We start from the raw sequence: 20,093 nt of genomic DNA, 5'->3' as shown, positions 1-20,093 counted from the left end.
ACTTGTCGCAGTTTTTTAGAAAAGTTTTGCACTGATGGAATAATGTCTCTAGCGAAAAAATGGTAAAAAGTGATCGACCAAAATGGTACATATTTGGTTCATTAAAGTTCATTATAAATATAAAAACAAAAAGTTGAAATTTGATTAGAAATACGAAAAGCCTTTTTCGACTACCAATATTATTAAAATGTATAGGAAAAATATTATTTGACTTTTTCGCAGCACTTCAAAAATTATTTGAAATTCATGGCTCTAGACTAGAATATCCTCTTAAGAGTAAATCGAACTGATTAAACTGAGCGACAACATTTTTGAGTCGTCGAAATAATCTGAAATCCAAAAACCAGAAGAGACTTGTTATTTACTATAGATGTAGCCAGGAAATAGTCAAATTAAAATTTTTGACAAAATGTCGGCTTTCCAAAAAATTCGTCTTTTGTGAATAAATTTATACTTCAGTGCGGCCTAATAAATCGAAATCGCATTCCCTTGATCATTACCCGACAAATATATCCAAGAAAGTCGAGTGTATGTGTTTAGTTCAGTCGTTTTGGAGAAACCGGCTATGAAAACAATGTTTCAAAAAAAACGCGTTTTATGTTTACAGTAACCTTTTTAAAATAAACATATTTTTATAAAGAAAAACAAAAAAAAAATATTTAACTTATAAATTGTGATATAACTATCCAAAATATTTATTTTTTTAATTTGAATCATTTTCATTTTCAATCACATATCAAATAATATTACGAATATAACAGATTTTGGCACCTCATGAGCTATTTAAGCTTTTCAAGCGCTCATGTTCCAGTCTGATTTTTTCCATTTCGACTCTTTCTTCCTTCTCCAATCTTAGTTTCTGTAATTTGAAACTGTTTGCCTCTTTTTCTTTTTCGAAATCGAGTTTTTGTTTTTCTAATTCTAATAAATTCTTCTGAATTTCGTATAGTAAGGCAAATGAGCTCGAGCTGTCGCGTGGTCTCTTCAAATAAATTTTCGGTGTGGTGACATTGGTCGGTTTGAAAATAGCGGACGAATCGACTATATTCTCTGAAGATGCCTGCGGTAGTGTATCGGTCGCACTGGCTAATGTGCTCGAAGTAGTTGCGTCCATGTCTAACGCTATACTCAGCTCCGTTTCATTATGCTCCGCTTCATTGTGCTCCAACGATGATACAGACTCTGTGGACTGAAAGATGAATGATGGTTGGATATTTATGCGCTCTCGAAATATTGCGTGCAGCTCATCGTAAAATGGACACATCCTTTTTATGTACTCTATAACATCGCCATTCTCAAGTAAGCCTGCGTCATGCTGCTCTTTCCACTTGAGTGCGGATATAAAACTAGTTTTGAGATGCCGCATTTTGGTGCGCATAATATCCCATTTTATGTGTTTTAAGTTTGGCGCGCTTTCCGCAATCCGTTCGTAAAATTTTTGTGCAGTTGGTTTCTGGTATTGGAAGGTTAAATGTGAAATGAGCTTACTATACAAATATATATTTATAAATATTACCTCAAATAGGTCTGGATTATCCTTCACCTTGTCCGCGACAATCGTAAGCAAGTCTATCGTTTGCTGTTCTCTCCAGCGAAAAGTGCCGTTTATGCGCGCGCGTTTTTTCTATAAACACATAAACAATTTATTCCTGAATATTAACAAAATAAAGAAAAATACAGTTTTATAATGGTATGCGCTTACCTCTTTCATTTTTATTGTAAAAAAATCCCAAATGCGTGTTATGAATCAACAGCTGTTTGTGATTTGCGACAAATCGCCATGGATGCCACTGAAAACAGTCTCGCATAGTTGCCATTTTGTCGCAAGTCATGTGGCATGTAAAACTGAGCAACTGCGATATTGCCACTTTGCAATAAATGCCAACAGTTTGCTATCTTAAATGGCAACCGTCGTCCAAAGACATTGCTCACTGCATTACCATCAAGTTATGGTTGTTGTCTTGGCTGGCGATCGCTAAAGCAGTTCGTCTGATAGCGCAGTACAGAATATTGTTAATGCGCTTCGGCAACCCAGTCACACGTCAAGCTTCCGCCGCCAAACGATGAATTGAATTGGCAATTACTTCCTCCTGCGTGTAAAAAAAAATTTTCGATGGTAAGTGTTTGGTGTTTTGATTGATCGCATTTTAGTTGCCTTATTTACATTTTATTTTTGCTCTGTAGCCGGGAGAAGTTTATGAGTCTATACTAAATTGAACGTAGCCTAATATTTGTAAGGAGAATTAAGTGTCCACAGCAACAGAGTCTTACGGGTTTACATGGGTTCACGGGCTTCATAAAATGGAACTTTTTATTATCTTATTAAATTCTACAACACCTCTAGAATATTGACCTAATTTTTTTTGATCCGAGTAACTAATAGGTTCGGAGTTACAGTCTTGAGAATTTGTGCGCTTCTTTAATCGCGTTTTTCGGAACTGTGTTTTCGAAGTCGGTTGGTAAATTTTCTCGAGAACTACTCAACCGAACTTCATGAAATTTTACACAGCTCTTGGAGACACAATTCTTAAAGACAACTATTTGAAAAAAAAACAATGTCGCGAAATTTTCATTTTTTTGTAAAAATGTCTGCCATAAATCCAATTTTCAGGTTTTTTTCCTTTGCCCAAGTTCTAAGTTAAGGCTTTAACGAAAACACGTATTTTTTCACTTAAGTTGATGCTGTAAAGAGTAACCCTGCCAACGCGGGCGCATCTTTTTTACGAGGAGTCACCGGAAATGGCGTCGCAGTGGCTGAGCTTAAAATATTTTTTTGCAAAAATTTCAGGATTTCTTAATTAACGTATGTTTGTAATAATAAAAAATGCCAATAAAATATTTCAATTTTTATATGAGAAAAAAAATGTTGAAAAAAGCTTTTTTTTTACCCGAAAAAAACCCATGTAACCCTTTAAAGTACCACTTCATTCAAATATATACATATAACATTTATAAATATATAAATTTTGAAAAACAGATTGACTTTTGTAAGAGCTCTCCGGATGAATGCCTTTAAGGAATAAAGAGCTTTGAAGATTCTAATAAAAATATTATAAACCTTTCCATTCAACAAATCTTCAAATTATAAAAATGCTAGGCACAGTAGAGATACCTGTAGATAGGTAGATCACATAATTTGGTTTGAATGCGATGTCAAAAATTTGTCTCGCGATTTTTACTATGGGAAAAAATTGAACGAGTTTGTTTAAAATTTTGTGTTTCCATTGGAATGACGGCTAAGGAGTCGTTGCAAATGCCAATGTCTTTAAGTCATTGAAAACTTGCCTCAGGTGGATCACCTCTCTTAATGACGATAACGTCAAAAGAGTTATACAAACAGCACACTGAACACATTTTGGTTAATATTTTGGGTATTAAGGGAATCAATGCTAACCAAAAAAGTTGTATCTTTTGCAAAAATGACGATATTCTATTTTGAAGGTGATAAAAAAATTTGCGTGGAAATGTTGTGTTATTTTGGTCAGTCCGGGTAATATTTGATTAGATCGTATTTGAAATACCTCAGACCCCAGAATGTGTACTACAAAAGTATGTATTTTACCATACATAGGTACATACCTATCCATGAACAAAAATGTCTATTGTTTTGTTTTGATTAATAATATCACATAATATTACATATCATTCTGTGTTTCATAACTCTCCTAGTCACGAATGTTGTTGTTTACTTACATATATCCTTAAAACATGGCTTTAAAAGTATTTAGCATTAACTACTTGGGTGACTTGTCTTCGATCCACACATGTGGAAGTAAAATTTGTTGCCTGTAATCTTTTTGGCATTTACTACAATATAAAATGGTGCTCACTTCATGAATTATATTGAGAGTATAATTTGGGTTTCTCGTTTCTTTATAATTTTCATCTTTAAGAGTCTCCTAAATATTAAAATATAAAACTCTAATTTGGGTCAGGGGATTGCAGTAGCAAGGGACACTTGAGGGTAAACAATTTTGGAAAAGTGGGCTAGGTCCTGTTCTCTAATAAGTTTAAGAAAAACATCTCCCAAACGACTAAAGCCACAACAACCAAATTTGCCCAGCACAATAAATCAGTGACAGCGACAGTTTCATGGGAACCTGTGTGAAAATTTAATGATGGGCTTGGCACCGCCCACTTTTTGATGAAATCGCATATCTCGGGAACCGAGCGACTGATTTCAACTAAATTTATTATGAAGCATTTTTAACATATTCCTATGTGACAGTTTAAAAATGGGCGAAATTGTACTGCAACCATGCCTATTTTCCATATGTCAAAATTTGAAATTCCATTTGATTCCTTCACTCTCCAGTACACAAGTCCGAAAGGAATTGTTATAACGGGATACAACTTTTCACGAATAATTCCTTTTAACTATGCCACTTTATAAGTAAATCATGGCTTAATCCAACCAAAACTGTTCAAGCCCCTAGGTACCAAATATGTGGACCTCAGTATCTATAGTTGAATTTTGACTGAAAATATCGGTACATATGTGAGATATACAATTGGGAGTTTCTTCTTGATAATAATATATGCGTGTAGTTGAATCGGGTCAATACTTCTCTGAGCCCCCATATACCTAATATAAAGTTTTTCGAACTTCCGGGTGATTTTATTCCGCATATATCGGCCAATATGTGAGTTATCCCAATGAAAAGAAGAGAGCGAATTTTACTCCTAACAGTGTATCTTTGTAATCTAAAATAGATATATTTAGCTATATAGATTTAGCTAATATCAGGATTTTCGAACATCCAGCTGTCTTTACCCCATATGAATGGTGATTGTATGTGAGGTACCTTAATGAAACCCAGGGAACAACTTTTTTTTGGCATCTGGCATGTTAATAGTATGTGGTATTGGCAAAAATCGATAAAATCAGTCCGATACTACTTGCAGTCGAAATGCATGTTTGAACGCCTAGATGGCGCTACTGCAGAAGTTCGTTGATAGCTCAAATAAACAGCAAAATATTTTTTTATATCATCAGTTAATAATTTATTATGAGCTTTTAATCTTAAAATTCTAAAATACTAAATAAATCGTATCGCTTCTTATTCCCATTATCATTATAATAATAATAAGAAAATACAATAATAATAAAAATATAATATAGTTCGTAATAGCAATCATAGCGTAATTTTACTCACATTTGTCTGTATGTGTTTGTTTGTAGTAGTATGTAGTGTTCATGTGTTCGCTTCACTTTTACAAAATATATATAAACAGCATTTATATAACCAAGGAAAATGCGATGCACCAACAAATTTGATCCATCAAATAACAAAGTCGTCACCAATTCACATAGTTTAACATAATTCTAACACATCATATACAAGACTTTGCAACCGAAATATGTTTATAGGTTATGTTTGTATGTAAATATGTTTCGAGTGTTTGTAGTGTGAAAGTTGGTGTTTAGTTGAGCTTCAAATTGACAATTCGCTGCATTAAGCTGCAGCGAGTTCAAAGACTTTTCCAGCTGCATAACTGTACTTATATACAATTAAGCAGATGTAGTTAATGTGTGTTTGTATGTGTGAGTATAGTTAATTTATGTAAATCGTTATAGCTTAAAAATAAAAATATAATACAAAATGTATGTAGTATATGTGTGTGTGTTTTCGCAGTTAGTTTGTTTAGTTAGTAAGATAGTTTTACATAAAAAACTTATGCAAAAATATAATTACAACAATATTCAATTTAACTATAATAGCAGACGACGATATACTTATTGAAAGGTTGCTTTAAAATTAATTGTAATTAATCATTAATAATTTTATTAACTTAATTAATTTTATTTTATTAAATTTTAAATTCATATTTTGTATTTTCAAATTAAAATTAATTTTAATTAATTATGTTTTTTAATTTAATTAATTATATTTTATTAATTTTTAAATTCATACTTTGTATTTTCAAATTAAAATTTATTCTAATTAATAATGTTATTACTTTAATATATTAAAATTAATTGCAATTAATAATTTTGTTAATTTAATTAATTTTTTTTAATTAAGTTTTAAATTCATATTTCGTATTTTTATGTTATTTTATATTTTAATTTTTAATTAATAAAATTTTTTTTCACTGATAATTAATTAATTATTTTTTTATTATTGATAGTAATTTTTTTTATTTAATTATATTTTTAATTTGTTTTTTAATTACTGATAATTAATTACTTTTTTTTTAAATTAATTATATTTTTATAATTGTTTGCAGACCTGCTCACGCCCTTCGCACGCTGTCTACTTATAAACAATACACGCTTAATGCTGATACGCTCACTGCTTTGGTATGTTTTCCTTCAAACTTTCTTATATTTTCCTTCATTTTTTCTTTTTTTGTTCTTTGCTTGCATGATAAATGATTTTTTATAGCAATACTGTTATGCTTTTGCTAAAATGATTCGCTTTTATTATTATATTTGCTTTTGCAGATAATTATTTAATTTCAAAAAATTCGTAATGGGGTTGTGGCGATTATCGATTATGACTAAGCATTTTTTAAGCAATATTTTTTTTATAATATGATATTTTTTATAACATTTATACCCGGTTTATTAATTTTTAAAAATACATATGTGAAGTTTTAACTATTGAAAATTTTAAAATAGCAAAAAATTAAAAAATGTAAAAAATTGAATTAATAATTAAAAAATATTTTTTTGTAAAAAAAATAAGTCAGTTTTATAAACAAAATTTAATTTTTTTATAAAAACATAAACAACATTTTCGATAAAAAATGTAATTTTTAAATTTAATTAAAATTAAAAAAAAATTAAAATTAAAAAAAAAATTAAAATTAAAAAAAAATAATTTTTTGTAGAATCAAAAACAAAATTTGTTGTAAAAAAAATTAAAATAAAAAAAAAATTATTAAAATTAAAAGTTTGTAATTTTATTTTTTGATGATAGCTCGCTTATCAGAAATATGCTCATAATAATATTGAAAAACTTTCCAAATGACTACAGTTAGATTAAAGTTTAGTCCAGCGTAATGTCTGTTATTAAGCCCACATGTCTTATTGAACTAAAAGTCTTAAAATTATTAATTAAATTAATACAAAATGTTTTAATTAAGAGCAATAAATTTAATTTAATTAATTTTGTTCAATTCAAAAGAGAATAATGAGTTTTGGATTTATTTAAAGTGATTTATGGAACAAGAGCAATGAAAAATTAATTAAATTAATTTAATTTCGAACTTACTTTAATTAAATTTAATTTAATTACTATTTATATTAATTAATTAATTTTATTTAATTTCAAACTTAATTAAATTAAATTAATTAAATATTAATTCAATTAATTTTGAAATTAAATTATTCAATATTAAATTAAATTAGTTAATTAATATAGTAATTAAATTAAATTAAATTAAATTGAATTAAATTATGTTTGAAATTAAATTAAATTACTATATTAATTATTTAATTTAATTTAATTTAAATTTTTTAAATTTTAATTACATAAAAACTTTTCAATTACAATCAATTTACTTAAATTCAAGCCAATTAAATTTGAATTAATTAACTTCTATTAGCAACAAGATTTAGCCACAGTTGAAAGAAAATCTAAAAACTGACGATATATAGATATATACATACATAAAAAATATTGGATTATTTTCCTTTCATTTATTATCGCTCATTTTAGCCACAATCGATTAATCGCACATCCCTGTAGTTTTGTTATGAAAAAAATGTTCATGTTGCCATCCAATTTGAACTCTTAATATGCAAATATTTTTTAAATGCATCGCTATTTTCGAAAATGTTTTTGTAAATTTATTTTTATTATTATTTGTAATTATATATTTTTCGTTTAAATATGATCGCTTCTAATATGCAATTGATTAGTAAGTAGCTATTTAACGCTTGTGAATACCGCTAACGTTTGGATTCTAGAAAAAACCGCTTATTCGTTTTGCAGACTATATAAATCTTACACTTTCGTAATGATGGATTTGGAATGCATTTATATGGATTTGTGTGTGAGTGTGTGGGGGAATAAATATTTTGCCAATTTTTGGGATTATCAACGCTTTAAAATAATGCTTAAATCAGCTGATCGTTGTGTCTCTATATATTTGAGAATATTTTCTTATTTTATGCACTGGTATGTGTGTGGCCAAATTTCGAAAATGAAAATCGAAGTCTAAATGAGCTCAGAAAACACTTTGGTGCGCCTAGTATTTGTGCTAGGGAACCTAACCTAACTCTGTTTGGTTTAATTTAAGCTCAAACTAAGCTAATTGTGTGTACTCTATATTGTAATATATGTATATTTGTATGTGTCTGTGCTTCTAGCATTACTTTAAAAAAGTATTTGCCAAATCATAAATACTCAGTGTTGTACAGTTGTGCGCGAAATATTGGTACTTTTTGGATTTGCTGGGGTTCGAGCTCACGCCTACAAAGTAATTTTACTCCTCCAAACAAGCTGCTCTCTGCTGGTTACTCTGTAGCACCCTCTCTCTCTTTCTCTATCTCTCTCTCTTTTTCTCTCTCTCTCTCCCTTTCTCTCTCTTTGTTTGCGCTTAAACATCGATAACACTGTCGTTTTTCTTCATCTCCATCAAATGTGTCTGTTTGAGTTTCTCCTGCATCTGCGTGAGCATATCCTGCATGCGTCGTATCTCTTCGTCTTTCTGCAACAACAGACGATCGGTTTCCGAAATGGCCGCATCAAAACCATTGGTCGAGCTAATTGAGTCGCGCTTCAATTTGCCGCGCTCTCGGAGCGCATGTTGCGATATCTGTGAGATGCATTGTGCACGGAAGTTCTCGTAGTGCACATCCTGTGTGGTGTCCTTCAGATCTTGCATGTGTGTCGAGATGAGGAAAGTGCGTAACTTATTGAAATCACTATGTTCGGGATCTTCCACGTCCACCACACCCCAGGGATACTGGCGGCCGCGCACCTTTTTGCCCGCCACCTCAAGTATCGTGTTGCTGCCGACAACGGCGAATGGTATCGATGCTTTTAGATCGCGATCTTGCTGTTTGAAGTCATCATCTTCGTCCGAATCGCATTCGGGAAACTGATATAACTGTATTTTGTTATCCTCCAAATCTTGCAGTATGCGCTCCTTGAGTTTGCGCACCTCATTTTTGGTCAGACAATCCGCCTTGGCGATCACCAGCACTATATTGACCTTTCGGTGTAGGCGCCTAATGAGATCCAGATCCATCTGACGTAGACTGCAAACGCAAATTAAAGTTTAATTCAATATCAAGGCAGGCTTAACGGCAAAAGACTCACCTGTGGCCCCACGGCGGCACAAAGTACAAACAACAATGCACACGATTATCCTGTATATTGCGACGATTCAGTCCACTCTCGTCTGTGAAATATTGACGGAACTGCGCGCGCAAGTAAACGTGCAACATTAGTTTTCATACACAATTATTCTCTTTTCATGTCATCGCACTCACCTGCTCGTCGATGTAGGCGGTACAGACGCGCCAACTGTCCTCACAGTTGATGCCGTCGCCGAAACCGGGTGTATCAACTACCGTTAAGCGTAAGCGTACACCGCGTTCTTCTATATCCATTGTCTTCTTTTCGACACGCGTCGTTTTCTCGAGCCGCTCTTCAACATTGGGTACTACTCGATTTTTGTATAGGTCACCGAGAAACAGACTATTGATCAGCGTTGACTTGCCTAGGCCTGATTCACCGACAACCATGAGCGTAAATTCGAAACCACGTTTTACTGATTTCCGATGCACCTGCTCGGGTAGTGTGGCAAAGCCGATGTAGTCACGATCCTTATCGAATGACGGTGTTTTAGCTGAAAATATAAATAATATAGGGTGTTTTATTAGTCAGTTTTCTTTATAAAGTGTGAAACTTATTTTCAATGAGGCTTAAAGTATATTTCTGGAATGTCATAGCAAAGGCAGATATTTTAAGCATCTTCGAAAAGCTTACACCGGTGACGTTCGAAACATAGCTGATTTCTACAAATCATATTTTTAATTATGCAGCCATGTAGAGTCTTGTTTGTCTGATAAGCTTTTTAAGGAGACGAACGAGACTATGAGTATATAGATAAGGAAGTGAAAGCTTAGAACTATTGAAAGCTCTAACGACACTTTGCACACCACCGACTCTGCCCAATCTAGCTTTCGAAGGTAAAAGAGCGAGGAAAAAGCGGTTGCTTTATAAGCTTATCATAGTTAGTCCTCAACCTCCACACCGATTTCTTACATTTAGGATGTATCTGATATTATCCAGTGCACCGGCCACTTCCGATATTTGGAGGAGTTGTTGGGTCACCTTAGGACAATGGCTATATTCGAGAGAAATAGAGCCAATTACATCTGTTCAGTGAATCACCATTCCCGCTCACATACACATAAACTTCAAATTTAATGGGAAATATTTTTTATCATTCGAAAGAACCTTTTTTTGAATTTATTTTTTTTTACTCTTATCTCTTTCAAATGTTGGCCGCAGCTACGTATCAGATAGTCCATCTATTGAGTCCAATTTTTGATGACTTGTTCGAGCATTTGCTCAAAGGCCTGAATCGAAGCCGAGTTGTCTGCATAGACTTTAGAGTATAGTTAGTTCCTGCACAAGCTGTATTTTGTACGCTTACAATTTTAATCTCGACGATTCTGATTTGTAAACGTTGTTCAGGCGTAAGCCTTTCAATGATGAAATGCCAAACAGTACTGAACAAAAGCAACATGATATTTTGACACAGATGCACGCGGGATCTATCCAAAAAAGACTATTGAAAAAAGTATCTGTTAGATTGAGTATGATACCATACCTTTAACTTATTCCATACAAAATGTCACAAATGCTTCCAGATTGAAATTCTGATTCAGGGTTGAAGCCAACATCAGATAGAACATCTGAAGTTCAAATTAATTGCAACCGACTCAAGTTTATTTTCAAAATTAGGAACATTTTCCGATTGGAAAGTACTATTCATGTGTTTTAACAAAGGTAAGAATAATCTGTCTGTTATTCCCAAATTATATAGTCGATAATACCTCACTAAGTGTATAACTCGGACTTTGAACTCGCCATGAAACAAGCCTTGAAGAATTTGGTAATATTCCAACAAAATCCTTTGCTTGCCTTATAAACGAAGGTTCTGCGGAAACTTAGGCTACGTTGTTGTTCAAAATCTACTTTTGTCACAACTAATTTTATATTCTTGATAAAAACCTTAATAAACAAAAAAAAACCATTGAAATTTCACAAGCTTACATGCCAAATATCATATTATTCGTGAGATAAGATGTTATTAGTTAACCATTTAGTACATTGGCATATCTAAGCATTCAGAAAAGCCATTGATATTTAAATTTTTTCGACCTCGTCTGGAATACATACCGTGAACGCAGAAACAACAATAGCTGAAACGTATAATTTTTGAAATATTTGAGTTCAAGAAAATCATTACATACAAGAAAACCAACGCCATGAAAAATAGCTTTTCGAAGCCATAAAATACTACATATATGTACAAATACTACTATGCTCCAAAAGGAAGGTGGATTCGTTTATAAAAATGTAAATTCTGCATTTATACTTTTAAATCAGTTTAATTCCTTTCAAAATTCCCTTCTTCTCTCTACATCTCAAAATATTCCCTTATTCCCCGTACAATAACACCCACTTTTATCAAATTTTTTCCAGTTATCGAAACATTCCGAATAGTCTTTTTCCAGTATAGCTTTCATGCCCTTATTCTATTCGGTTTTATCTCCTCAATAGTGTCAAAACGGCATACACCGCATTGGCCTTTTGAATTTATTGAATAGCCAGAAGTTATAGGGAGTCAAATCAAGAACCAAATATTATACTTTGTTGGCAGTTTGGCCTGGAGGATGGTATTAACCACACCACGACCATCACATCACTTTAGTTTTTGATCAAATTAGTATATAGGATATCCTCTAGTATCTAGTACGGATATCCACTTAGTAAATTAGGTATCTGAAATCTAATAATACTCTCGAAGGATTCCGCGATGAAAACCAATTCACCACAAAATCGTTGATTATTTCAATGGAATATAAGATAAAATCAACGTTTTTTTAATTGTGGTCTCATGCGTGTCTCAATACATCAGAAACTAATACACAATAAAAATATTTTTTTTCTTCAGATATAGAACAGAGAAATGCGACACGGTTATAAATCATTAAATATATATATATTTTTTTTTTGGAAGCAATGGTCCACCCAGAACTGTCCTGATAAGAAGAAGAAGGAGAAAAAAGAGAGTGTGACAACCCGGGAAATTGTAATTCAATTCCCCGTGTAAATGATATTACAAAAAAATGTATTTCGCTAAGTTGGTAGGACTGTCCTTAGTTAAAGTGGCAAATATGAGCGCGATCTTTCAAGCAGTTTATTTACAACAGCTGCTTAAGTCGGTACATCTCAGTAGTGCATTGTGATTTTCACAAAGGATAAAAGTAGTGAACCCAGAATTTGTCCCAAATTTTGTAATTCTAACCAAATTTTGTTTGCGAAATCAATGCAAATATTGGAAAGGGCTTACGATGATTCAAAAACACAAGCCAACGAGTGGTACAAAGCCTTCAAAGGCGATCGAGAAATCGTTGAGGACATACCTCGTTCACCTGATGAAAATATTAGTGAAGGATATGGTGCTTGAAAATCGTCAGGCAAGTGTTAGAGAGATAGCAAGTGAGCCCGACGTCACTCGCGAGTTCGTTCAAACGACTTTGAAGGATATTTTGGGTACGAAATGCGTTCTTGCTCGACTCGTCAAGATACAGCTCATTTTTTTCAAAAACAGTACCGTAAGCAGTATCTTTGGACATGCCTCATCATGCGAATTTCAATCCCACATTCATGGAGAGAATTATTATATAACTACCGATGAGATATTAATTAATGATTTTGAAATGCAAATAAGTCAACAATTGCGGAATGGAGAGAAAAATGCGTGCCAAAACTAAAAAAACTCAAATCCGCCCAATTTTTTTTTCGATATTCGAGGTTTGGGGCATCATGAATTTTTTGCGGAGGGATAAACGGTCAATAAGTGCTATTAAATATTTTATAAGATATAAGAGGAACCTTATTAAGTAAATAAAACGACTGCGTAGGTATCAGAGAGAGAAAATCAAAAGCCTTTGCTATCTCTCTGATATTAACATCTCGATTTTCAAGCACTGTTTCTTTAACTTTTTCGAAATTATCGAAATTAACAAAGATGGATTGACTCTCATGAAGCAAGTAAACATTTTTAACGATTCCGTAGCTGTCTATTAAAAACAAACACGCAAAAATATGAGGTATCTGCTTTGTTTTATTCTATATGCTCGAGATTTTTATTCATTTTGAAAATGGCAGTTTTAATATATTCATTACCAAAAAACTCATTTGTTATAAATTTTGTTTTACATAATAGAAATTTTTGATGCATTTTATAAAAAATCCGTTAAACTTTATGAAAATCTTTGTTGGGAGGTGGGCTGTTATTCGGCATATTCTTCCATTTTTGATAACAAATGCCTGAAGAAAAAACGACTCTGTAGCTTGCTATCTACGTACAAAAACTTAGTAGCCATCTCGATTTTCAATGTAAATTATTATACTGATGAGCTTCTTTGAAGTGTACCAAGTTTCATGGCTTCAATATTAAAAATTTTATATAACCCAACTTTTGTATGTAACTGCAAAAAAAAACTAAAAGAAAAAAATGAAATTCTTGGCTTGATACTTGCAACAGCCACGCCCATTATTAACTCTGCCTGCCTAACAGTCTTCGGCATAATGACAATGCAAAGTAAAGCACCCTTTCATATTTTTTGTTTTGTTTTGTTTTGTTTGCTTGCTGCACAAACCCCTAATTAGTTGCATGCAACAACGCAACAGACAATGCACACAAATAGCGATGCTCTCGGCATTTTTACATTTTGGCACACACAGAATACAACCTCGACACTAATTTGACACAAACGCATGCCGCATGCCACACACCACAACAGCAACAAAAATCGCGATTGCCACTCACGCATATGCAAATGCCTGCACATGTAATTATGAGTGGAAATATATTTATGTACGCGGCTGTGCCTTGTGGGCGCGACAAGGAGGTCAAGTGCCGGAAGTGTGTCGTTTGCTTCGAAAAATTTCGGCTTGTAGCGTGTTTTTCAGTGATTTGAGGTGACTGTGGGGTGCAGCGCCTCAAAGTATGTTACACAATTTGGCGACAGTGTGCTTTGTAAAGACACACACACACGCACATTTGGCCACACACACGCTATTCAAGTGCCAGCAGAGCACAAAGAAACGCACAAAAGAATGTTGAGAAACAACAACAACCACAACAACACTTACACATTGCTACGCTTAGAACTGCTGCAGCACGTATGCGTTATTTACATACAACAACAACAAGTACACTTTTTATTTGCTGAATGTCTGATTTGGTGCCGTTAATAAGCTCGCTGCTAAGGATACTTGCTGGCAGTAAATATTTCTTCGCTTTCGATTTTTTTTTTTTTTTTTTTTGTTTTTGGGTGGCACCCGCTGTGTGTATCCTGGCAAAGCGCACACAGAGGTCCTACGCACGTCGATTTTTTCCTCCGTGGTTTTTGCTTTAACCACTTTGCTTTGTGTTTCCCTTACACGCTATGTTATTTCCGCTTTATAAATTATTGTCTTTTGTTATTTTGCACTTTCTTTCATTGATTGCGTAACAAAAAATTTGTTTATTGTTTAATTTTCATACATTTCCCGTTATTAATATGCCCGTCAAACCGTCATCGCCATGTTAACGTACGCCGCACACTTTTGCACCGTTGTATTTGTTGCTTTCGTCGCTCGAATTCTACTAAGCTTCTTCTATTCGCTTTATCTCATGCTTCTCAGGCTGCTCAGCCGTGTGTACACTTCACTTTAACGCCCGTGTAATTCACTAGCAATTTGTTTTCATTATAGAAATTAGTCTCCTAAACACTCAATTCACTGCAAATTTAATTATTTTAAATAATTTATTCTGTTTTTGTTGACTTAAAAAAAATTAAAAATTCTAATTGCCTTGCTAATATGCAATTTGTTGAATTTTCTTTTGTCTTTTCACTTTACTTCTGCCTTTCTTGTGGTCAATGTGTTATGGTCCGCTTTCTGGGTTGTTATCACAATTGTTGTGAGTTCTGCGCATGCGCTGCTTTTATTTATTTATTTTCTTACTTGAACTCCTTGCTTGAACGCGCTCTGGCTCTCAACCCCTTTGAGCTTGTAAACAAGTGCTTAAACCTAATATTTTTACTAAATTTTTAAAATAATATTCCAAAATAAATAAAATATCTATTAATTTTGTGCACTAAATATTTTTTTTTACAAAATTAATTTTATAAAAATGTTGAAGACTGTCAAGATTTGGTTTGCTAGTTATGTGAGTCACAAGTGAGCGATCCAGTAGGAAACTCGCTAGACAAAGTAATGCAAATATAGTGTAATGATACAATGAAGTTTTGAAAAATTGCAAATTGAAGCCTAATATTTGTTTAGTGAAACTAAATATCAAACAAATATTTTATCATATGTTATGTAACGATCTTGAGTTTATTGGCCATTTAGCAATAAACACTACTCGCAATTTACTTCGTTTAAAAATTTACGGTTTTCCAAATATTGCTCTTCGGAGCTATAACATTTTCCCAGCTTTCTGTCAATTTCTGCATTCCATCTCAATAAAGACGCGTCCGCTTGGCGACCAAGAAAGAAACAAGTAAATTTTTCTTACCCTCTTCTGATATGCACCATAAGCCAGTAACAACAATCGTTGTGATTTACGTGAGTACCTGCTGACGACGGCCTAACCTCTTCTTCTTCTTAATTGGCGTAGACACCGCTTACGCGATTATAGCCGAGCTAACAACAGCGCGCCAGTCGTTTCTTCTTTTCGCTACGTGGCGCCAATTGGATATTCCAAACGAAGCCAGGTCCTTCTCCAGGTCCTTCCAACGGAGTGGAGGTCTTCCTCTTCCTCTGCTTCTCCCGGCGGGTACTGCGTCGAATACTTTCAGAGCTGGAGTGTTTTCATCCATCCGGACAACATGACCTAGCCAGCGTAGCCGCTGTTTTTTAATTCGTTGAACTATGACGATGTCGTCGTATATCTCGTACAGCTCATCGTTCCATCGAATGCGGTATTCGCCGTGGCCGACGCGCAAAGGACCATAAATCTTTCGCAGAACTTTTCTCTCGAAAACTCGCAACGTCGACTCATTCGTTGTTGACATCGTCCAAGACTCTGCACCATACAGCAGGACGGGAATTATAAGTGACTTATAGAGTTTGGTTTTTGTTCGTCGAGAGAGGACTTTACTTTTCAATTGCCTACTCAGTCCGAAGTAGCACCTGTTGGCAAGAGCAGTCCTGCGTTGAATTTCCAGGCTGACATTATTGGTGGTGTTAATGCTGGTTCCTAAATAGACGAAATTATCTACAACTTCAAAGTTATGACTTTCAACAGTGACGTGAGAGCCAGGTCGCGAGTGCAACGACTGCCCTCGTTCACTGCCAGACTCATTTTCTGTGCTTCCTTGTCCAGCCTGGAGAAAGCAGAACTAACGGCGCGGGTGTTGAGGCCGATGATATCAATATCGTCGGCATACGCCAGCAGCTGTACACTCTTATAGAAGATGGTACCTTCTCTGTTTAGTTCTGCAGCTCGAACTATCTTTCTCCAGAAGCAGGTTGAAGAAGTCGCACGATAGGGAGTCGCCTTGTCTGAAACCTCGTTTGGTATCGAACGGCTTGGAGAGGTCCTTCCCGGTTCTAACGGAGCTTTTGGTGTTGCTCAACGTCAGTTTACACAGCCGTATCAGTTTTGGGAGGATACCAAATTCAGACATCGCGGCATAAAGGCAGCTCCTTTTCGTGCTGTCGAAAGCAGCTTTGAAATCGACGAAGAGGTGGTGTGTGTCGATTTTCCTTTCACGGGTCTTTTCCAAGATTTGGCGCATGGTGAATATCTGGTCGGTTGTTGATTTGCCCGGTCTGAAGCCACACTGATAAGGTCCAATCAGTTTGTTGACGGTGGGCTTTAATCTTTCACTCAATACGCTCGATAGAACCTTATATGCGATGTTGAGGAGGCTAATCCCACGGTAGTTGGCGCAGATTTTCTCCTTTTTTATGGATTGGGCATAGCACACTTATCTCCAATCGTTGGGCATGCTTTCGTCCGACCATATTTTACAAAGAAACTGATAAATTTCAGTTCTTCGCCGCCGTGTTTGAATAGCTCGGCTAAGCCAGTCGGCCAATGCCGCTTTGTTGTTCTTACGGGCAATTGATTCGAACTTCTTCATGTCGACGGCCTAACCTCACATTGCTTTAAAAAGCACATACATTGCTCAATACAATGCGTTGATCAGCACCCCAAATAATAAATGCCTTTTGCACGTACTTTTGGTTCCAATCGGTCTAGGGGGAGGAGACATCTTTTCCACCTTAGACAGGTTCGAGACCGATCTAAAACCTCTACCGTGCTGTGTATTTTCAATCTTATCTGCATTTAGGCTTAAACCACAATGAGCAGCGAACTTCAAGGGCTAACTGCTCCCCGTGGTACTAGCTTTAAGTCTCCGGTCAGACCTTGTAGCTTATGCTACTACCAGTTGAGAACCCGACAACTCAATGACTGGTAACATTTGTCGCTTGAACTTCCAATATCTTTTCTGTAGAAGGAATCTCATTCAAAGCCTATAATTTCATTTCAGGCTGAGTATTATAGCACTATTTCTGACAAGGACTATGCTAAAATTTCAAGGCAAGCCAAAAATACAGACACAGTGCATATGGCTTTTAGTCGTCTCTTACGAAAGACATACTTTGCCGCCGAGCAAATTCTATCCCCTGTCTGCTGGGGGATAATCAAGTAAGGATGTTTTTCAACGCCGGGAAAATATAGTAGTCAGAAGTGGCAAGGTCTGTTTAGATCGAAGAAGGCAAAACTTCACAGTCGCTGATAGTTTTTAACCGGCTTTGTAACATGTAACGCGACATGCGTTGTCATCATGGAAAATTATTTCTTTTTGTTTTTTCGTGAATCTCGTTGTTTTTTCCAATCGCTCGCTTCAATTTGATGAGTTGTTATTGTTGTTGTGGTAGCGGCAGAAATCTGTCGAGTTGACAGTCTTTAGTCGGATATAAACTCCCGGTCTGTTCCGGTAACATAGACCCGATTTTCATGGGAACGGCACGAGTTGTTGACGGTAGCGTTCCTCATTGATGATTTCAGCCGAGCTTAGAAGCTCATAATACAGCACGCTCATCTAATCCCACCAAATACAGAGCTTTGGCGTCTTAGATATTCGGCATTAACATTGATTTGGCTGCTTGACCAGGTTTCACCTGTGATTTTTGTGTGTGTTTGTGTTCGATGTCTAAATTTTATTTGCGTTCAAGCAATATTTTTGACATGCAAAGTCGTCTTTCGACATCATTTGGCTTCAATTCATATTCAATATAAATACATACATATACCGAGAAAGTTGTCTTTTAGACCTTTGTCATAACCTACAGAACCTATAGCAAACTTGAATGCCACATTTTGTTCAAAATACAGGTCATGAGGGCAATGAGGTCCAGCAGGCCTTGGGCTACCACAAATAATCCTTAATAGCTGAATGTTGTACTCCAAAACTTGAATTTCTCCTTGACTCTAACTTGTAGCTTTCAATTTTGAAAAAAAAAAATATATATTATTTGAAGGATAATTTTTCCTTAATTTTGTTAGAATACAGTTAATTGAAATCTTTACTAAATCTTAGATTACTTTATATGTATGTGTATGGCTTTATAAAATATGTTTCATCTCTCTCCTTTTAACTACAACACTTTTCAAATTCCCAGCAAGTGTTTGCGTTCAGCCACACACATTCATCAACTTTAAAACTTATCGATAACATAATCGTTTTATGAAATGTTATTAGAGATGGCAACTGTTAGAAAATCGATACTTATTAAGTGAACAAAGGTTTTAACTTTAAATACAAAAGACATTGGATATGCTTGGGATTTTCAGCATTTATTCAAGCGGGTAACAATCCTTTATTTTTACGCATTAGACCTACTATATACGAGTACATATACATATGTTATATACATATACTTATGTGGGTGCGTAAATAACCTTGCATTGTTGAGGGTGCTTTTGGGGTTTAAATGCAATTGCAGCACAATGGTTACAGTTATCCGTTTAAAATTCAAATGGGGTAGTTAGCATGCGTATGTCACATACGAAGTGTTAGTTAGACCAAAATACAAAGGGGTGCTATTTCAAATTGGTGTATTTAATTATGAGACAGACACGCTGTCTGAGTGGGGTTAAATTTTTGGTTAGAGAATTATTTGGCATTAAAGGTGTCATTCTCGTACAAAAAATATACAATGTGTTCAACAAAAGAAAAATGCTTGAAAGTTGTACTTATAATTCAGTGCTGCTGCTGGTAGGCCATCACATACCGATCCCATCAACCTTGATACCTCTCCTCTATGGTTTTAAGGTCCCGGTGAAACCACTCACCTTGTTCTTCGCTATAGAATAGAAGATTCTCTGGAAATTGATACAGATGACTGTGGAGGTAGTGCACATTGATGGACAAACGAAGTCCACGCAGTTTGTTCCAAATCATTCATCGAACTTAAGAAATCAGTATCCCTAATTAATATTCTTATCTTTGGACTATCAAAAACTCCTGCTTTTAACTTTTGTATGCTTAGACCAGTAATTTTCCTTGATATATAAGAAAAACATTTTCCATTTTCAACCAGCGTCTTAACAAATTGTTTCATTTAGCCTAGTTTTATGTGCATGGGGGGCAATATAATTTTATTTCTTCAAACCAAAGGTGCGTTGATGACATTTTACAGGCCAATCTCTTTTTTCCCACTGTTGATGGCTATTTGGTGTATCCACTCTGCTGTCCTAATAAGAAATTGAATATTTTAATATCAACACAAATACTCCTTTGATGTCTAACACGAGTACTATATTTTGATACCCCTCTTTTAATTTTGTTGAATGAGCAAGTAGAACTGACTCATACGGTTTCTTTG

The 20,093-nt window shown here is 34.5% G+C and overlaps 2 protein-coding genes across 2 annotated transcripts; both read right to left on the bottom strand.

Annotated features, from left to right (window-relative positions):
• Positions 1-658: 658 nt before the first annotated feature.
• On the bottom strand, positions 659-2,091 carry LOC126758001 (uncharacterized). The gene is made up of 3 exons (XM_050471964.1): positions 1,703-2,091; positions 1,517-1,624; positions 659-1,453 (listed from the first exon to the last, which is right to left on the bottom strand). Exons 1-3 carry the CDS (start codon positions 1,709-1,711, stop codon positions 773-775), a joined length of 798 nt encoding a protein of 265 aa, XP_050327921.1. The 5' UTR covers positions 1,712-2,091; the 3' UTR covers positions 659-772.
• Positions 2,092-4,977: 2,886 nt separating this feature from the next.
• On the bottom strand, positions 4,978-15,101 carry LOC126757933 (septin-2). The gene is made up of 4 exons (XM_050471859.1): positions 14,358-15,101; positions 9,449-9,807; positions 9,276-9,376; positions 4,978-9,214 (listed from the first exon to the last, which is right to left on the bottom strand). The coding sequence occupies exons 1-4, from the start codon at positions 14,359-14,361 to the stop codon at positions 8,551-8,553; spliced, it is 1,128 nt and encodes a 375-aa protein (XP_050327816.1). The 5' UTR covers positions 14,362-15,101; the 3' UTR covers positions 4,978-8,550.
• Between the last annotated feature and the right edge of the window lie 4,992 nt (positions 15,102-20,093).

Source organism: Bactrocera neohumeralis, chromosome 5 (assembly GCF_024586455.1).
Source record: "Bactrocera neohumeralis isolate Rockhampton chromosome 5, APGP_CSIRO_Bneo_wtdbg2-racon-allhic-juicebox.fasta_v2, whole genome shotgun sequence".
NCBI classification, from domain to species: domain Eukaryota; kingdom Metazoa; phylum Arthropoda; class Insecta; order Diptera; family Tephritidae; genus Bactrocera; species Bactrocera neohumeralis.
This window is presented reverse-complemented; position numbering and strand designations above follow the sequence as displayed.

What these genes read in the sequence shown, in the direction of transcription:
- LOC126757933 (XM_050471859.1), bottom strand. An exon ending in CCGCCTACATCGACGAGCAG is followed by an intron (nt 9,377 to 9,448) that starts GTGAGTGCGATG and finishes TTGCGCGCGCAG; the next exon opens with TTCCGTCAATATTTCACAGA. An exon ending in GTGCCGCCGTGGGGCCACAG is followed by an intron (nt 9,215 to 9,275) that starts GTGAGTCTTTTG and finishes TTGCGTTTGCAG; the next exon opens with TCTACGTCAGATGGATCTGG.
- LOC126758001 (XM_050471964.1), bottom strand. An exon ending in ATAATCCAGACCTATTTGAG is followed by an intron (nt 1,454 to 1,516) that starts GTAATATTTATA and finishes TTCCAATACCAG; the next exon opens with AAACCAACTGCACAAAAATT.